Source organism: Oreochromis niloticus, linkage group LG22 (assembly GCF_001858045.2).
Source record: "Oreochromis niloticus isolate F11D_XX linkage group LG22, O_niloticus_UMD_NMBU, whole genome shotgun sequence".
Taxonomy (NCBI): domain Eukaryota; kingdom Metazoa; phylum Chordata; class Actinopteri; order Cichliformes; family Cichlidae; genus Oreochromis; species Oreochromis niloticus.
Window position 1 is genome coordinate 27,798,436 of NC_031985.2, and position 18,270 is coordinate 27,816,705.

At 42.7% G+C, this 18,270-nt stretch overlaps 1 protein-coding gene across 1 annotated transcript; it reads right to left on the reverse strand.

The window, feature by feature from the left end:
- Nucleotides 1-1,916: 1,916 nt before the first annotated feature.
- On the reverse strand, nt 1,917-14,235 carry LOC100712382 (coagulation factor XI). The gene is made up of 9 exons (XM_019350296.2): nt 14,078-14,235; nt 13,740-13,896; nt 13,000-13,109; nt 12,731-12,893; nt 12,377-12,495; nt 12,157-12,289; nt 11,835-11,941; nt 3,662-3,821; nt 1,917-2,115 (listed from the first exon to the last, which is right to left on the reverse strand). The coding sequence occupies exons 1-9, from the start codon at nt 14,136-14,138 to the stop codon at nt 2,013-2,015; spliced, it is 1,113 nt and encodes a 370-aa protein (XP_019205841.1). The 5' UTR covers nt 14,139-14,235; the 3' UTR covers nt 1,917-2,012.
- Nucleotides 14,236-18,270: the final 4,035 nt, after the last annotated feature.

Consider the following 18,270-nt stretch of genomic DNA (forward strand, 5'->3'; position numbering starts at 1 on the left):
AATTGGGACCTTGCAGTTATATTCTCTGTTCACGTCACTGCTTATTCAGGATAGTGGACATTATATTTGCTGCATAAACTGTAAAACCACAAGTTTAGCTGATTTTGTATGAACATAGTGCTGTAGCCCTGACAGCAGACAATATTTCCATTACACCTGTTACTGCAAAGTGGTTAAACTCCTGATGTTCAGAGGAATGTCCTCCAAATTTAAAACAAGATGGGTACATTTACTAGAACAGAGAGAAATGTGTGTAACGCTGAGTCCCGTGTGGACTACAAATTTTCTCTTGAGACGTTAGGATGCCAGTAAACATGTTCTTTCTTCGTCCATGGTGTAAAGTATTTACTTGAGGTTACAAACATCCGCCACAAGGTGGAAGCATTGCAAAGAGGAGTGGTTATTCTTTTACAAATTTTGCCAACTGCATCTTGGTCTATGGTTTGTGTCATGTTTATTTAAAGCTGGAGTTGGGCTTGCTCTGCAATTTTCAGGCAATATTTTAAAGAGGCCGGTGTATATGTTTATGTAGCTGTTGGTGTTAGAGATCATGTGGCTAGACACTGCCATGTCCTCACATATATAGAGATATCCCATTATGATTTGGTGGTTTCGGCTTGGCATTAATTTGCTTTATTGTGTCCTGTACAGCAACTACTTACCCGGGGTACATATATAAAAGCAGAAGTTTTGGGAGCTTGTTGGGGCTGGAGCTTTCGTGTGTGTGTTAAAGCAACACCATAATCCTCCCAGGAGTGGAGATTCCAGCAAATTCGCCTTAAACACAGAATGTGCAATCCTTAGAGAAAAACGCGCGCGCACACACACACACACACACACACACACACCACACACACACACACACACACACACAAATAAAACCCAAGAGTTCATTCTCAGACTCTAAAGGCCTCAGGTGAGATTTTAAATATTACAGTTCATGTCAGCACAATCAGAAAAAACTGAACAAGTGTGGCTTGTTTGGAGGGTTACCAGGAGAAAACCCCCCTTCTGACTAAAAAGACCATGGCAGCACAGCTTAGGTTAGCAATGTTGCATCTAAACAAATAAAAGATATCTGGAACAATTTCCTTTGGGTCAGATGAGACTAAAGTGGACATAATTGGCCATAAAACACAGTATTATGTTTAGCAAAAACCAAATTCAACATATCAGCACAAACACCTCATACCAGAAGGTAGGAGTGAGGAGTGATGATTTGGGCTTGCTTTGTTGCTATCACGGCTCAGGAGGGACTCGTAGGCAGACTGAGATCGAAAGTTCACAGTTTATTAATACACGAACCACCAAGTGCAACTATATACAAGTGAAGGTAGCTGCTTGTAGGGGTCTCCGGGGAACACAGGCACGGTGAGGGAAACACAGGCAGGCTATTTAAAGCAATCCTCCTCCAAGTTTCAAAATACACACCCAAAACAATTTTATTATTATTATTTGTTTTTGCCTTTTTCTAAAATTACTAGTATGATCCAAAGGTGTACCTTTACTTTCAAGGTGAATTGTAATGTTAATGTTAATGTTAATTTTTTGCTTCTTTAATTTTCATTGTACAAGTTGCACATAGGAACAACCTGATGCTTCAGAAAAATGAAATGTAAAACTCCTCTTTGTCCAAAGCAAAGTCAAGACTGGCAAAGTTCACATTTATTATGTACATACATTTGCATTAGCTCAAGCAGGACAATGAAAATAGGAAATATCTCCCAAAACATTGTATTTTTAATTATACAACGTCAACAGCTGCAAATGAATCATTCACATTTACTGGATTTGTTTTGTTGGTAGAATACTCTCAGAGCTCCATTAGTGTGGTTTTCTCCTGTTGGTCCCATCTATTTTTCTTTCCCTTGTTAGATGCACAGTAAATGGTTTAATAAACATGTCAGACAGACAGCTCATGTTTGAAATGATTTATTTAGGCTCCACAAAACTCCCTCTGAGAGCTGTGGAGTCTTTCATCTTCATTTCACATATGTTACAAGTAGACCCCTCTATGCACAGTTTTTAAGGGAGAAACCTGACACAACATTGGTGAGTGTGATGACTTTGGGAGGAGCAGGGATGGTGATGACACGCTTCAGGAAGCAGTGACGCCTACAGTACAAAATCCAACAGTTTAAATTAGAGACTGGAGATATAGTTGTAATCAGATTACAAAAAGTGTGAATACAACAGATTAATAAATGTGACGTGCAATGTTCCCTCTAATTTTTCACGTGTCTGAGCGAACACACAAACTCCCTGAGCGGTCCCTTGGACCACTGTGAGCGACATCAGACGTGTGCACTGTGGTCACACCGGCATCTAATCCATCCAAGTTACATGGTTTATTAAAATAATCAAATTACAGCATTTACATTTATGTTAGACTACTTTTAATTAACTGCTTTAGCCCACTTACAATGAAAATGTAAAAAAAAATCTAGTCATCGTGTAGTATGTTAACACTATTGGAAGTAAAAATAATTTGAACTCCAATTTTGAAAACACAACTTTCTTTCTTTTTTAAAAAAAGCTCTGACTTGTATTATGAGCCTGTGGTCTGGGAGAGAGTATATAATGACCAATGTTGGGCAATTAATTATATAGTTATTTCTTCAAAAAAGTAACTCAGTTTGGCAAACAACAAAGATTTTTGCAGCTATTTTTTTTTAAATGCAGCCAAGGCGTTTTTAAATAAACATTTCAAACTATTTACAGAACAATCAGCTGTTCGGCATCAAATCTGATGCCACACAAATTATTTGTGCCACTCCAAAAAATAATTTCTGTCCCTATGAGATAAAGGAGAACAACAGCCTCATTGTTCTGACACACACAGCAAAACTACACTACACACTAACTACACAAGATTTGCGCTAAACGTCGCAAATCTCTCACATATCAAAGCACCGCCGTCACTCCTAAAACTTCCCCCCGTTTCTTAACAACTAGATGCCACGTTTCCATATCATTTCTTGATTGGTCGACATGGTACTTTTTTGGACGAATAGGAAAGGGAGAGGGGGGTGGAGTTTGTTTTTGCTTTCGAGCCTTTTTTCTTATAAAACGCTGTTTTTACCGTTTCTTCCTGCAGTAAATATAAACAACGACAGTATTCAGGAAGAAAACCAAACATTGCATATTTTTTTTTATCATGACTCTGGTTTTACGTGGCCTATCAACACAATTTAAAAACTGGTATAAAGTCCACACTTTTTCCGTCAATTGTTCCGTCTGTCCTGCTCACATCTCCAATGATTGTACACGTTGTCATTAACGTGGCTTCACTGCACATCAGCCACGCCGCTTTGCTAGCTAAAACACCGGTGTCGGCACATAAGGACGCTGTCATAGCCTGTCAGCAACGTTGATTAGCTGCGTATATACGAATGTAAATCGCATTATTGGCTGGACTTATGGGAGCAGCCAGTCACTCACTGACTAACACTGCAAAACAGAATTGTTAAAGTATTAATTTTAACTTCAATTCAGGTTAATTTTTTTTGTGCGCAACACAGATTTTCTGTGCGCAGAGACCGTGCCAGCAGTGCGCAATTGCGCACGTGCGCAGCTTAGAGGGAACATTGGTGACGTGGTTTCTGGTTGTGATGTGAATTGCTAGTTTGAAGTGTGCACAGAAGTATTCGTAATACTTCACCAATAACTGCGATCAAAGAAGGTTTCATCAACGTAGGTGTAGAACTGGCAGTGAGGGTCCTCAGTGCATGTCTTCTGGCATGTGTCTGCATCATCCATCAGCTCATAGCGAATGTCAGAACCTTTGAAATCTACTCCTTCATAAGCCACTCTAGCCCAGTCTGTTAGCAGAAACACATGTTGTATTAGAGGGAAATATGTAAATGTGTGTGTGTAGATATATCTATATATATCTACACACACACACACACACACACACATATATATATGTATATGTATATATATATATATATACAGGGCTCGCAATAGCCCGACGTCCGGAGCTATCGATATCTCCGGTCGGGCGACCAAAATCTATCTCAGCCCCGCTACATATATATATATATATATATGTCTATACCAGGGGTCTGCAACCTTTAACACCCAAAGAGCCACTTGGACCCGATTTCCACGCAAAAGAAAACACTGGGAGCCGCAAATACTTTTTGAAATCTAAAATGAAGATAACACTGTATATATTGTTTTTTTACCTTTGTGCTTTGTGTGAACAACCAAAGTAAGTAAATAAAGTTTATTTATTAAGCGCTTTTCACAGACAGGCAGTCACAAAGCGCTGTACACAAATATTAAAATAAACAATACAATCAATAGACATTATACACAATGTGAAAGATCAAATGTAAAGAATGTAAAGAATATAAAATACGTAGATCAACAAAAGGCTTGTTTGAACAGAAAAGTTTTTCACTGCTTTTTAAAAGAATCCACAGAGTAACTAAGGTGTGTTGCTTATAAAATCCGTGAAGTGCTACAGAGAAAATTACATTTTATTTATGTAATTAACACATTTTGAACTCTTAAAGAAATATAACAAAAAGGAAAGACACCTGAACTAAAATGATCCTTGTAGCAAACAAAAACTGTTGTCAGCCACCACCCTTTTAAAAAGTAATTGGAAAAAAAAGCACTATGCCGCTAAAAAAAATAGATATTTGCAAAATTCTGCCTAAATATCTATTTTACCTTGTTAATGTGTGTGGCGGGGCGTGGTCTGCAGTGCCGCTGCATGGGAGTCGGACGCACCTGAGCGGCACCTGCAATCACGCCTTGCCGCCTTAAAGCCTGTGCTCTCTCTGCTGTTGCGTTGTCGGGCTGTGAGCTGAAAAGCTACAGCCGGCTGTATGCGTACAGCAACCGTGTGTGAAAAGTGGTCAATAAAGAGATGCTGAAAAGCATGTTCATGCAAACATCATCGGGTCCGCCGTGATATGAGACTTCTGGTCCCGAACCTCTGCTCACAGCGTCTGCAAATCGGGGCTTTCTTTTTTACGCAGGACTGTAAGCTGTCATCTGTGAGGCGTGACCGGTGTTTGTTTTTAACATAGTTCACGGTTGAGAACAGCTGCCGACATAATGTGGATCTGAAGATCCATAATTGGCCTATCTGGGGTTGAAAGTCTCGATAAGTGCACGGCGTTTCGGCGGGTACAACGGCTTCCGCGAGTGTGACGCTTATTTTGAGCGATGAAAAAGATAATAAAATATAATTTTATTTTTATATTTCAAAATCACAACAATCTTCCAATATAGAACTACAAGTTGTTTTTTTTTTGTTTTTGTTTTTTTTTACAAAGGAACTAAACACAAATAAAATGCACTTCAGCTAAATACTTCTAATTTATTTTCCCAAACCACGTGGAGCCGCAGTATAAGGACTAAAGAGCCGCATGCGGCTCTGGAGCCGCGGGTTGCCGACCCTGGTCTATACATATATATATATATATAAAAAACACCCAGCACGCCCCTACGGGCGGTTTATCCTTCAAGCTCGGGTCCTCTACCAGAGGCCTGGGAGCTTGAGGGTCCTGCGCAGTATCTTAGCTGTTCCCAGGACTGCGCTCTTCTGGACAGAGATCTCCGATGTTGTTCCCGGGATCTGCTGGAGCCACTCGCCTAGCTTGGGAGTCACCGCACCTAGTGCTCCGATTACCACGGGGACCACCGTTACCTTCACCCTCCACATCCTCTCGAGCTCTTCTCTGAGCCCTTGGTATTTCTCCAGCTTCTCGTGTTCCTTCTTCCTGATATTGCTGTCATTCGGAACTGCTACATCGATCACTACGGCCGTCTTCTTCTGTTTGTCTACCACCACTATGTCCGGTTGGTTAGCCACCACCATTTTGTCCGTCTGTATCTGGAAGTCCCACAGGATCTTAGCTCGGTCATTCTCCATCACCCTTGGGGGCATCTCCCATTTTGACCTCGGGACTTCCAGGTTATACTCGGCACAGATGTTCCTGTACACTATGCCGGCCACTTGGTTATGGCGTTCCATGTATGCCTTGCCTGCTAGCATCTTGCACCCTGCTGTTATGTGCTGGATTGTCTCTGGGGCATCTTTACACAGCCTGCACCTGGGGTCTTGCCTGGTGTGATAGACCCAGCCTCTATGGATCTTGTACTCAGAGCTTGTTCTTGTGCTGCCATGATTAGTGCCTCTGTGCTGTCTTTCAGTCCAGCTTTGTCCAGCCACTGGTAGGATTTCTGGATATCAGCCACCTCCTCTATCTGCCGGTGGTACATACCATGCAGGGGCCTGTCCTTCCATGATGGTTCCTCGCCTTCCTCCTCTTTCTTGGGTTTCTGCTGCCTGAGGTATTCACTGAGCACGCTGTCAGTTGGGGCCATCTTCGTGATGTATTCGTGGATGTTTCTAGTCTCATCCTGGACTGTGGTGCTGACACTCACCAGTCCCCGGCCCCCTTCCTTCCGCTTAGCGTACAGCCTCAGGGTGCTGGACTTGGGGTGAAACCCTCCATGCATGGTAAGGAGCTTTCTTGTCTTTATGTCAGTGGCTTCTATCTCCTCCTTTGGCCAGCCTATTACCCCAGCAGGGTACCTGATCACGGGCAGGGCGTAGGTGTTGATGGCCCGAATCTTGTTCTTACCGTTCAGCTGACTCCTCAGGACTTGCCTGACCCTCTGCAGGTATTTGGTGGTTGCAGCTTTCCTAGCGGCCTCTTCATGGTTCCCATTCGCCTGCAGGATTCCCAGGTACTTGTAACTGTCCTCTATGTCTGCAATATTGCCTTCTGGTAGCTCTTTTTGTTATCGTCCGACTACACTTCTCCAGCCCGAACGACATCCCGATGTCATTGCTGTATATCCTGGTAGTGTGGATCAGTGAATCGATGTCTCGTTCACTCTTGGCATACAGCTTGATGTCATCCATGTACAGGAGGTAGCTGACAACTGCTCCGTTCCGTAGTCGGTATCTGTAGCCAGTCTTGTTAATGATCTCACTGAGGGGGTTCAGGTCTATGCAGAACAGCAGTGGGGACAGAGCATCTCCTTCGTAGATCCCGCACTTGATGGTGACTTGTGCTATGGGCTTGGAGTTGGCCTCTAGTGTTTTACGCCACATCCCCATTGAGTTCCTGATGAAGGCTCTTAGGGTCCTGTTGATCTTGTACAATTCTAAGCATTCCAGTATCCAGCTGTGGGGCATTGAGTCATAGGCTTTCTTGTAATCAATCCAGGCAGTGCACAGGTTGGTCAGTCTGGTCTTGTAGTCTCGGCTGACTGTCCTGTCTACCAGTAGCTGGTGTTTTGCGCCTCTGGTATTCTTGCCAATCCCTTTCTGTGCCCCGCTCATGTATTGACCCATGTGCCTGTTCATCTTAGCCGATATGATGCTTGACAGGAGCTTCCATGTAGTACTGAGGCAGGTCATTGGTCAGTAGTTGGATGGGACCGGTCCCTTCTTGGGGTCCTTGGGGATCAGAACCATCTGACCTTCGGTTAGCCATTCCGGGTGTCTCTTGTCAACTAGCAGCTGGTTAATTTGTGCTGCCAGACGCTCGTGGAGTGCAGTCAGCTTCTTCAGCCAGTAGGCGTGAACCATGTCGGGGCCTGGTGCTGTCCAACTCTTCATACTAGAGGCCCTTGCTTGGATGTCTGCCACCATGATGGTTACTGGACCCTGTTCAGGGAGGTTGCTATGGTCTGCCCTCAGATCCACTAGCCACTGAGCATTGCCGTTATGGGTTGCGTCCTTCTCCCATATGCTCTTCCAGTATTGCTCTGTCTCCAGCCTTGGTGGTGCTGTTCTCTTATTGTTCCCTTGCCACTGAGAGTACACCTTTGCTGGTTCTGTGGAGAACAGCTGGTTTATTCTCCTGCCTTCTATCTCTCTGGTGTACCTCCTCAAGCGGCTGGCCAAGGCTGTGAGTCTTTGCTTGGCAGTTTCCAAGGCCTTAGGTATGGACAGCTTGCTGTATTTTTTAATGCACCTTCTTTGTCGCACCTTTCTGCAACTCCGTTAGTTGGCTAACCTCCCTCCGTGCTACTTTGATCTTGCCCTCTAGCCTCCTTCTCCATGGAGGGTACTGCTCCTTGTGGCTGTTCAACTTATAGCCAAGCATCTCACTGATAACTGCTGCTGTATTGTAGATCAGCTTGTTAGTCTCGGTAAGCGTGGCTGTAGGTATCATCTGTAGTGCTGCATTAACATCATCTACCAGACCTTCTGAGGGTACTTCACGTAATCTTGGTAACTGGCTACGGGGGATCCAGGTTTCAAGCTTGGCCATGATCCTATCTTTCAGGTCAGTTCCTCTCGCACTCAACGATCCTTCTCCTATCGCACTTGGGGCTTGGTACCCAATCTCGGGTGGGGGTGATGATATCTCCCCCTGACCTGGCGTCCTGACTCCCCCTTGCTGTAGCATTTATGTTGTACCTCGTCAATCTCTACCTGTGAGAGCAGTCCCTTCTTTCGAATGTTGGAACACTGAGCTACTTGTTGTTTCGCCGTCATTGTGGATGTTGGGTATCGAAGAATCCATAGGTCCCTCATCCTATTCATGTAACCCATTCCGCCAGGGTTACTTGCGTAGTAGCATTCCAACAACGCCCTGTTTTCGTCTCTTGCCCACCGATGCCTTCTTGTTCCAGTAGCCCACTTCTCGTCAGGGTGCCCTGGTTCCTCAACACCTGACGCGGACCTTGTTGATCCGGGCGACGTCTGAGCCGGCGTGCCTTCATATTTATCTGTCTCGCTCATGTGTGCGGTAGGCTCGCTTAGCATAGGGGGTCTAGCCTTAGGACCCTTACTGGATACAGACGCCCCAGGCAGGAATCGAACTTGCGATCCTCTGCTCCAAAGGCATGTATATATATATATATATATGTGTAATGGTGAATGGGAACCATGAAGAGGCCGCTAGGAAAGCTGCAACCACCAAATACCTGCAGAGGGTCAGGCAAGTCCTGAGGAATCAGCTGAACAGTAAGAACAAGATCCGGGCCATCAACACCCACGCCCTACCCGTGATCAGGTACCCAGCTGGTATAATAAGTTGACCAAAGGAGGAGATAGAAGCCACTGACATAAAGACAAGAAAGCTCCTTACCAAGTCCAGCACCCTGAGGCTGTACGCTAAGCGGAAGGAAGGGGGCCGGGGACTGGTGAGTGTCAGCACCACAGTCCAGGATGAGACAACGAACATCCAAGAATACATTGGGAAGATGGCCCCAACTGACCGAGTGCTCAGTGAATACCTCAGGCAGCAGAAACCCAAGAAAGAGGAGGGAGACGAGGAACCATCATGGAAGGACAGGCCCCTGCACGGTATGTACCACCGGCAGATAGAGGAGGTGGCTGATATCCAGAAATCCTACCAGTGGCTGGACAAAGCTGGACTGAAAGACAGCACAGAGGCACTAATCATGGCAGCACAAGAACAAGCCGTGAGTACAAGATCCATAGAGGCTGGGGTCTATCACACCAGGCAAGACCCCAGGTGCAGGCTGTGTAAAGATGCCCCTGAGACAATCTAGCACATAACAGCAGGGTGCAAGATGCTAGGAGGCAGGGCATACGTGGAACGCCATAACCAAGTGGCCGGCATAGTGTACAGAAACATCTGTGCCGAGTATAACCTGGAAGTCCCGAGGTCAAAATGGGAGATGCCCCCAAGGGTGGTGGAGAATGACCGAGCTAAGATCCTGTGGGACTTCCAGATACAGACGGACAAAATGGTGGTGGCTAACCAACCGGACATAGTGGTGGTAGACAAACAGAAGAAGACGGCCGTAGTGATCGATGTAGCGGTTCGGAATGACAGCAATATCAGGAAGAAGGAACACGAGAAGCTGGAGAAATACCAAGGGCTCAGAGAAGAGCTCGAGAGGATGTGGAGGGTGAAGGTAACGGTGGTCCCCGTGGTAATCGGAGCACTAGGTGCGGTGACTCCCAAGCTAGGCGAGTGGCTCCAGCAGATCCCGGGAACAACATCGGAGATCTCTGTCCAGAAGAGCGCAGTCCTGGGAACAGCTAAGATACTGCGCAGGACCCTCAAGCTCCCAGGCCTCTGGTAGAGGACCCGAGCTTGAAGGATAAACCGCCTGCAGGGGCGTGGTGGGTGTTTTTTGTTTTTATATATATATAAAACACCCATATATATATATATATATATATATATATATATAGTTACATCCCCCAGGAGGATGTTTCTTCTTTCTACTAACTCTTTGTTTTGTCTAGGCTCCACCTCCTCTGTCCTGATTGGATGCTGCTGGATGAGTCCAGCTAATTGTTAATCAGCAGAGCACTACTTAAGGCCTGTGGAGCTGTGTTTCTGGGCCCTCTGGCCATTTTGATTGCCATACCTGTGCAGGCTTGCATGCCTTTGTGACTTGTATGTGCGTTTTTGTTTTCATGTTCAGATTGTCTGTAGGGGAGAGCTGCCTTTTGTTTTGACACCCTGTTTTCTCCTGTTTATGTTTTGTTAGGTAGGTTATGGTTATAGGTTGTATATTTTGTTTTCTTTGGAGTTAGGTAAGTTTCTTTTATTTTCATATCAGGGATGTTTTGTTTGTTATGTTGACCTTGGCTCTCCCTGAAGTTAACTCTCAGTCTGCACCAGAACTTCAACTCTGGCACGAAATAAACCTTTTAAAATTACCATTTTGGCTACTCCTTCACTATTTACCTTTATGTTCGTCCTTTCAAACCCCCTAGACTAGCCAGGGGACGTAACAACATACATATACATATATATATATATATATATATATATATATATATATATATATATATATATATACACACACATATATATATATATATATATATATATATATATATATATATAGATATAGATATATATTAGGGCTGCACGATTAATCGTTAGAAAATCGCGATCTCGATTCATACTTATGTGCGATCTCATTTCCAAATGACAACGATTTAAAAAAAAAAAAAAAAAAGACGACGACGATTGTACCGCATTTTGATCCGGGACGTAATCTGCATGAAAACAAGCGCTCACTCTTCCTGCTCAACAAATGACAAGGGCGGAGCCTTATACCACGTGATACAGAAGCTGTGCCGTGATGCTCAAATTGGCAGGAAAAAACAACGGAGAACACATCAGGGATGACGAGAAAGTGACAGGAGAAAATCCGTCCCGGTCAACCACCCAAACATCAATAACGGGAACCTTATACAGCGCTTCCCTATACACGTCAAACTCCCGCAGGCACAAAGAAATTACGGAGGCTATTACTTATCACCTGACCAAAGATATATCAACACTGTGCAAAACGAGGGATTTTGGAAAATGATCAACACCCTAGACAAACGCTACACAGTGCCGTCCCGCAACTATTTTTCTATTGTTTCACTACCTGCTCTATACACGCAGTGTCGAGCAACGATGGAGACGGAATTTCAAGCAGTACAACATTTTGCGGCAACCACAAAATGTGAGGCATTTAGTTTTTATGTTTATTTATTGTTTTTATGTTCAGTTTCAACTGTTACAAAGTTGATGTGCAGTTAATAAGTGCAATAAATATTTATATTGGAAAAGAAAATCGTGAGAGAATCGTGATCTCAATTCTAAGCAAAAAAAAATCGCAATTCTCATTTTATGCAAAATCGTGCAGCCCTAATATATATATATATATATATAGATATATATATGTATAACATTTGTGTAACTGTGTAATTATACCTGTATTTATTTGTCTACTATTAAATTTTTAAAAAAATTCAATAAAATGTAAGAATGTAAAATACGCAAAAAATAAGAAATCAGGAAGTTCAATAACTGTTCGCCGACAAACACGTTTGTACAAAACATTTAAGGTTGATTTGCGCTACTTACTGTTGTCAAACTGACAGGAACGGTGGGGTAGCCCTGAAGTGCCTGTATCTGATGCCCTGGTGACCATTTCATGTGTGCTTTCCTTCAGATAACAATGAAAGGTATTCCTAAAAAACAAACAAAAAAATCAAAAAGCTTTAAAAGCAAAATATATAAGAGGTTCTAAATGTTTACATATAATGTAGAGCTGTAAAGCTATAATTCTGCACCCGAGTACAGTTTTATTACACTAACTACCTTTTAGACATGAAAGAAAAAGAAAAACATATAAGATATTTGTTTCTCTCTCAGATGAGACGTTGTCTGAAACACAGACAATTACCTGTTATAAGTGAAGTAGGTGCAGCGTGGATGAGTTGAGCACAGAGTCTGACAGTGTTCAGGAGAGGCAGCAGGCAGCGACTCGATGTCTCTTCCTGGGATGCCAGTGTTTGGAAAAAGCTTTCTCTGACATGCTAAATTTAACAGAGGAAACACATTAGGAAAACTCACATAGGCAACAAATAGGAACTTGGCCGGAAGCAATGAGTCGGTCTATGTACCTTTGTCAAAGTGCTGAGTTTGGTACATTTTTTGGGAGAATCCAGATGTTACACCAGCTTTTCTTTCAATAACAGGAGTCCTTGGTACAGTCCAACTGAATTTAAGGTGACACTTATACCTTAAACAGAACAAGAAATCATATTCTCCTTTGATGTTAGAGTGTGAAGTATCATGGACAAACATGGACATGGAGTTTAAAAAAACAAGATGTGACACAAGACTGCAATAAGCTGAACTTTGGGAAATGCAGAGGTGTAGGACAAATCTTTTTGTTAAAAACAAATCTTTTGTGGTTAAACAATAAATAAATAAATAAATATGGAAACATATGTACTATCCTAACTCAAATTTACCTGATTGTAGTAATTGAGAAATTCTCTTGTGCGAACGTGAAGAACTGACACGCAGGGTCCTGAGTGCACACTCGCTGGCACTCCTCGTGGTCACCTGTGAACAAGTACCTGTAGTCTGCCCCAGGAAAGTCCATGTTTTGGTACACCTCAGACAGGCAAGGTTCTGTTTCAAACAATAGAAACATGCATAAAGAAAGTTAAACTGGAGGTGAACATACTTCATGAATTGCTTAATTTTTTAAATGGTTTATTAATGGTTGTAAGCCTACGTGGGTCTGGGCTGCAGGATTTTAGAGAGAAACCAGAAGTGGCACCCTGTACTGGAGTCTGGGCACTGGGCTCTCCAGAGGGAGTGGACTTTAGATAGCAGTAGAAGTGCCTGCAGAGACCAACAAGTAGAAGGCGCCATAGTACAACCAATATAACATATATATAACAGATCCTGAAATAACATGACACACAGTGCTTCCTATAGCTGGATATGGTTCTTTAGACTTTTGGCTGAACTCTGTTAAATCTTAAGTTGCCATCAGTGAGAGGCAGCGATCATGGGTGGGTATACTGGTATACAGTGTGGCACAGCTCTGTAACATCTCGTGGAAGTTGGGGAGAGTGCCTCTGGATTGGCAGGCTGGAGTGATGGTGTGTTCAAACTTCAAGGGGATCAAACTCCTCACTCAAAAAAGTATATGCCATGGAACTGGAGAGCACACTCTGTTGGATTTTGTGGTGAAAGAGAAACAAGCACAAACGTGATTTTGATTTTTGTCAATCTACCTTCTCACTCTCACCCAGGATCAGGAGTAGATCACAGATACGAGAAGCAGAAATTAGTTCAGCTCAACTTTAGAGATAGGGTGCAGAGAAAGGTCATTTGGAAGGAACTCATTGCCTTGTTTGGGAACACTTTGGTAGTGTTGCTTAGACTGCTGCACCTTACAACCTGCCCCTGCAAGATGGACCTGGATAAGTATGTGTATATATTGCAACTCATTTGTGCCAGTCATACCTGTCATCATGGGTCCAATCAGCACGAATAAAGGTAAAGAAGAGGCAAGAGGGGTGCTGGGTGCACAGGAGCTGACAGTGGTTAACATCAGGGGAGTAGAGAAATGTTATGTCATTTCCCGGGAAATCCATGTTCTCTAGAATATTTGGATTACATGCTGAAGAACAGAAAAGGGAAATATTTAAGGAAACATTTACATGTCCAAAGAAGTTTTTCATATATCACAAACATTTAACCACACAAAAGTGCTAAAAAAATAAGCATAATGGTAGATACATGAACTGGTAGCTGCATACGTTTAGCCCTGTCATAACAAGATATTGCATAGTGCATCGTACCTTGACTTAAAGAAGAGCTGAGGAGGGCGAGTAGACCAACGAAGATCAAATGTGTTATCATCTTTAACGTTTAACAGCAGAGTAAATGAAACTCATCAAACACGACTACATTTAACGAAAAGGCTGTGCAAATAGAAAACTGTCCTTTGAGCCAAAGGGCAATTTTGCAATCGGATCTATTTGCACAGCTGATCTCTGGCACAGTCAATAACCTGCCCTACAACTAGAGTTTAGATAATTTTATGTTGGTATTTACCAAAGTGAAAATTTATCAAATACCAAGTCCAGGAGAAGATATCATATACTTTACTTATTGTGTCTAGCTTTGGTTGTTGCCACATTCCATAAATGAAGCTGGCCTCCCATGTGTACAGGCTGATTTAGGGTTCATACTGAAAAACAACGTGTATGAATGTTTAAATAGCAAACTGTAGAATTTAGTTTATTCCTCTTTACTTTCAGACACTGACTTTTCCAAAAGCAAAGAACAAGCAAGACACAAACTGAAATGCATTCACAGATAATAACAGGAGCAGTGCCCGATGAATGAAGGGAATCCATCAGCAGAGGGCAGTGATGCGGTATTCTTATCATTATATAATCCTGTTGAAAGATACAAAGGACTCCAACTGTAGAAAGACAGACTGGTGTTATGTCTGGAGATTCCCACACAAAGAAATGTTAACATAGGTGGTTAATGTCATAGTCCTGCCCTCAAGAAACCTCGCATGTTTTGCTGTTATGTGTCTTGCACAATTGAAGTTTTTTCTGCCTTTTTGTGTCAGAATTTAAACATCTTTATGTTTGATAACAGTTGATAACATTATCAGAAAGGAAACAGACAGGAAACAATTACATACAAGAGTATAACAGAATAACCAATAAAGCACTAAGATGAATGTGAAACTGTTTTGACTCAGTAGCTTGCAGCACCACAGTCTCACCGCCTTTCCTATTTCTCAGTTTGCACACACTTGATTTGTCTCCTTGTCTTCTCTCCTTGGCTCTTAGTCCTTCCTACCTGATGTGAATGAAGGCCACTTGGGGAGCGTGGAACAGCTGCATCATAAATTGTTTCATTAAAGCCAAACCACTGCTGTGTAATGTTGTCAAATGTAACAGTGCTCCTCACTTTTTCTTTGATATTCAGGGCTACATGTAATTACAATTGCAACATGGCTCATATAGTGATAAGATATTATTCCATTTTTGTTTTGTTTTGTTTTTTGATCACCCACACACAGTGGGTCTAACATCTGGAACGAGTAAAACAGCTTGTGTACACAAAGGACTAGCTGCTTAGAAAAGCTAAAAAGAGAGGATGGCTGCTTCGTGCAGAGGAATGCAATGCAGTAACTGAAACACTCAATGTGAATCTGCAGCTGATTAGCTCTTCTTTTGATATTAATTTACTAACATTAATTTTTTTGCATTATTTTTTTCCCACTGTATTTGACATCTTAGAATAGATTTTTGAACAGGTTTATGATTTAATCCTATCTCTGTTGGTTTTCTAGTGCTCCAGCCTTCAATCTCAGGTGTGGTCAGTGAAAGTTGCTCCCACTTACTTTACATGCGGATTTGATGCTTTGTTTTGGTGTTTTGGTTTGTTGATGGTAATTGTTTGTCTTCTGTTGGTCCCTGTTACGGCCCTAGCTGGGCCTCCTGAAACTGCCCTTGTGTGGGCGTGGTGTTTTTCTCCGCCTCCTCCTCTCTTGCCACTCCTACCCCCTCTGTCTCTCTCACTCTCCTCTCTCCCCAGGACACAGCTGCTCTTGGTTAGCCTCGTTTGCCACCTGAATCCAGTCAGCAATCACCTCTGAGGCTATTTAAGCTGGGGATGAGCTGTGAGCAGGGGGGTGTTCTCTGGTGTCTCTGCTTTGTGGTCTTGGTGTGTGGTTATCCTGCCTGAAGTGTGGAGTTGTGGAAGCAGTATAGCTGCTTTACGTGAGTAGTGTGGGCTTGTGGGCCTCGGCAGCAGTACAGCTAGCTGCTGCTAGTGACAGGGTGAGCTTGTGGGCCCCTGGAAGTGCCTCCTCGTGGTGTGGAGTTTTTGTTTGGTTGTGTTCTTTGTTGTTGCAACCTTTTCCTTTTTCTAAGTGTTGTTGGTCAAACGGCGTTGCCGGCTCCTTATGTTAAGATTATTTATAATAAAGACTATTTTATTTACTAAAAGCACCTGTCTGTTCTCCTTTCATTCTGTTCTGGACTCATTTGTTACTGGTCCCCTCACTCGCACGCCTAGACCCCTTCGGGGGGGAACGTAACAGTCCCATCTTTCTTTCTTGCCTTGGTTAGAATTGTAGGAAATGTTTTTAAAACTCCATCCATCCATTCGCTTCTGCTTATCCTTTTGAGGGTCGCAGGGTGCGCTGGAGCCTATCCCAGCTGTACACCCTGGACAGGTCGCCAGTCTGTCGCAAGGCTAAAACATAGACAGACATTCACACCTATGTGCAATTTAGTGTTTCCAATTAACCTATCCCCACTAAGTGCATGTCTTTGGACTGTGGGAGGAAGTCCTGGGGAGAACCCACGCAAACAGGGGGAGAACATGCAAACTCTCCACAGAAAGACCCCGGCCTGATGGTGGAATTGAACTCAGGACCTTCTTGCTGTGAGGCAATAGTTCTAACCACCGTGCTTAAAAACTCATGTTTAAAAAGTGTAGGCTTGCCACGGCTTGTCAGATAGAAATTGCAGGAGTGACATGTTAGAGGGAAACACTGGAATCATGTGTCTTTCCTTTATGTATAAATGATAACCCACACTGACTGTGTCTCAGCCATATATGTGCACACACTGTTTTAGATGCCTCCAAAAACAGTTTTTAACAGTGAAACTTGACACAGCATTGGTGGCTTTGGTAACTTTAGCGATGAGCAGGCACTATGACAACACGTTTCAAATAGCAGCGTTGCCGACAACACAAAATTAACAACATTGCAATTTAGACACTGGAAACACAGCTATCATGAAATTCCAAAAAGTGTGGCTATAACGGATTAATAAACATAAGTTTTCTGGGTTTAACCTGAATCACTAGTTTTCTTATAAGAAATCAACAATATATGTATTTAAGCAAGTGTGCATGTAAGCAACCGTTGTGAACATTATCTGTCCACACACTGCAAATGTCATAAATTCTAAAATGTAATCCTTTAGCCTAGTCTGTTATCAAGCAGTTAAACTTACAAACATGAAGAGTTGAACCTACAGATCAATTACATTATGCAGATTTTAAATGACATTTCAATTGAAAATATGCCTAACTTTTTTTTTTTTACAAATTGTATCCATTTAAACTAGAAAGTTTAAATGGAATGTAACTGAAAAAATGAAACCAGTTATTTGGCTGAAACTAAACTAAACCCAACAACCCTGCTGTCTGAAGTAATTGGGGGGGAAAGATGAGAGACGAGGAAGGCAACATACCAAACCAAGAGTATGAACTCAAGAACAACATGCTCTCATCAAAGCATAGGCCACAATGTTTTCTTGATATATGAATCTATGGTTTGGGTGATAGTTGAAGCAAGCCACCACCTGCTCCTGTATCACTTTCAGTCACCATGGTCCTGGGACAATAGGAGAAACCAGATAGCTTTAACAGTGTCAAAAGCACACTGATAAGCTGACTACTCATATTTGATTTCATCCTTCAGTTCTCTGACAGCGACCAAACAGTGACAGCCAATGCAAACTGGGAGCTGGTTCCACAGAGCAGGGCCCTGAAAGCTGAAGGTGCTGCCACTCGTTCTACTTTACACACCGTAGGAATGACAAGTAAACCAGGAGTCTGAAAAAAAATGTTCTTTTGGGATAGTATGAAACTAGGAAATGATACATGATTATCCAAGACCTTGTATGTAAGTAGAATAATTTTTAGATCAATTCTCGATCTAACAGGGAATCAATGAAGAGAAGCTAATGAAAGAAATATTTTCTCTCTTTGTAGTCCTACTTATGTCTTTAAAACATTCTTGGAGTTTAACTAACTAACTGGGCTTCATCATCTGACTTCATAGGTAAATAAAGCTGGATATCATCTGCATAGCCAGTAAAATATATATTATGCCATGACAATAGTGCCTAAATGAAGCCTGTATAATGGGAATAGAAATGGTCCTGGCATAGAACCCTGTGGAACCCCATAATCAGCCTTAGCGTGTGAAGAATACTCGCCATGATGG

Coding starts and splice junctions, on each gene's coding strand:
- LOC100712382 (XM_019350296.2), bottom strand. CDS start 14,138: ATGATAACACATTTGATCTTCGTTGGTCTACTCGCCCTCCTCAGCTCT. Junction 13,897..14,077: donor CAGCTCTTCTTTAAGTCAAG/GTACGATGCACT, acceptor TCTGTTCTTCAG/CATGTAATCCAAATATTCTA. Junction 12,496..12,730: donor TTCTCAATTACTACAATCAG/GTAAATTTGAGT, acceptor GTTCTGTTTAAG/GTATAAGTGTCACCTTAAAT.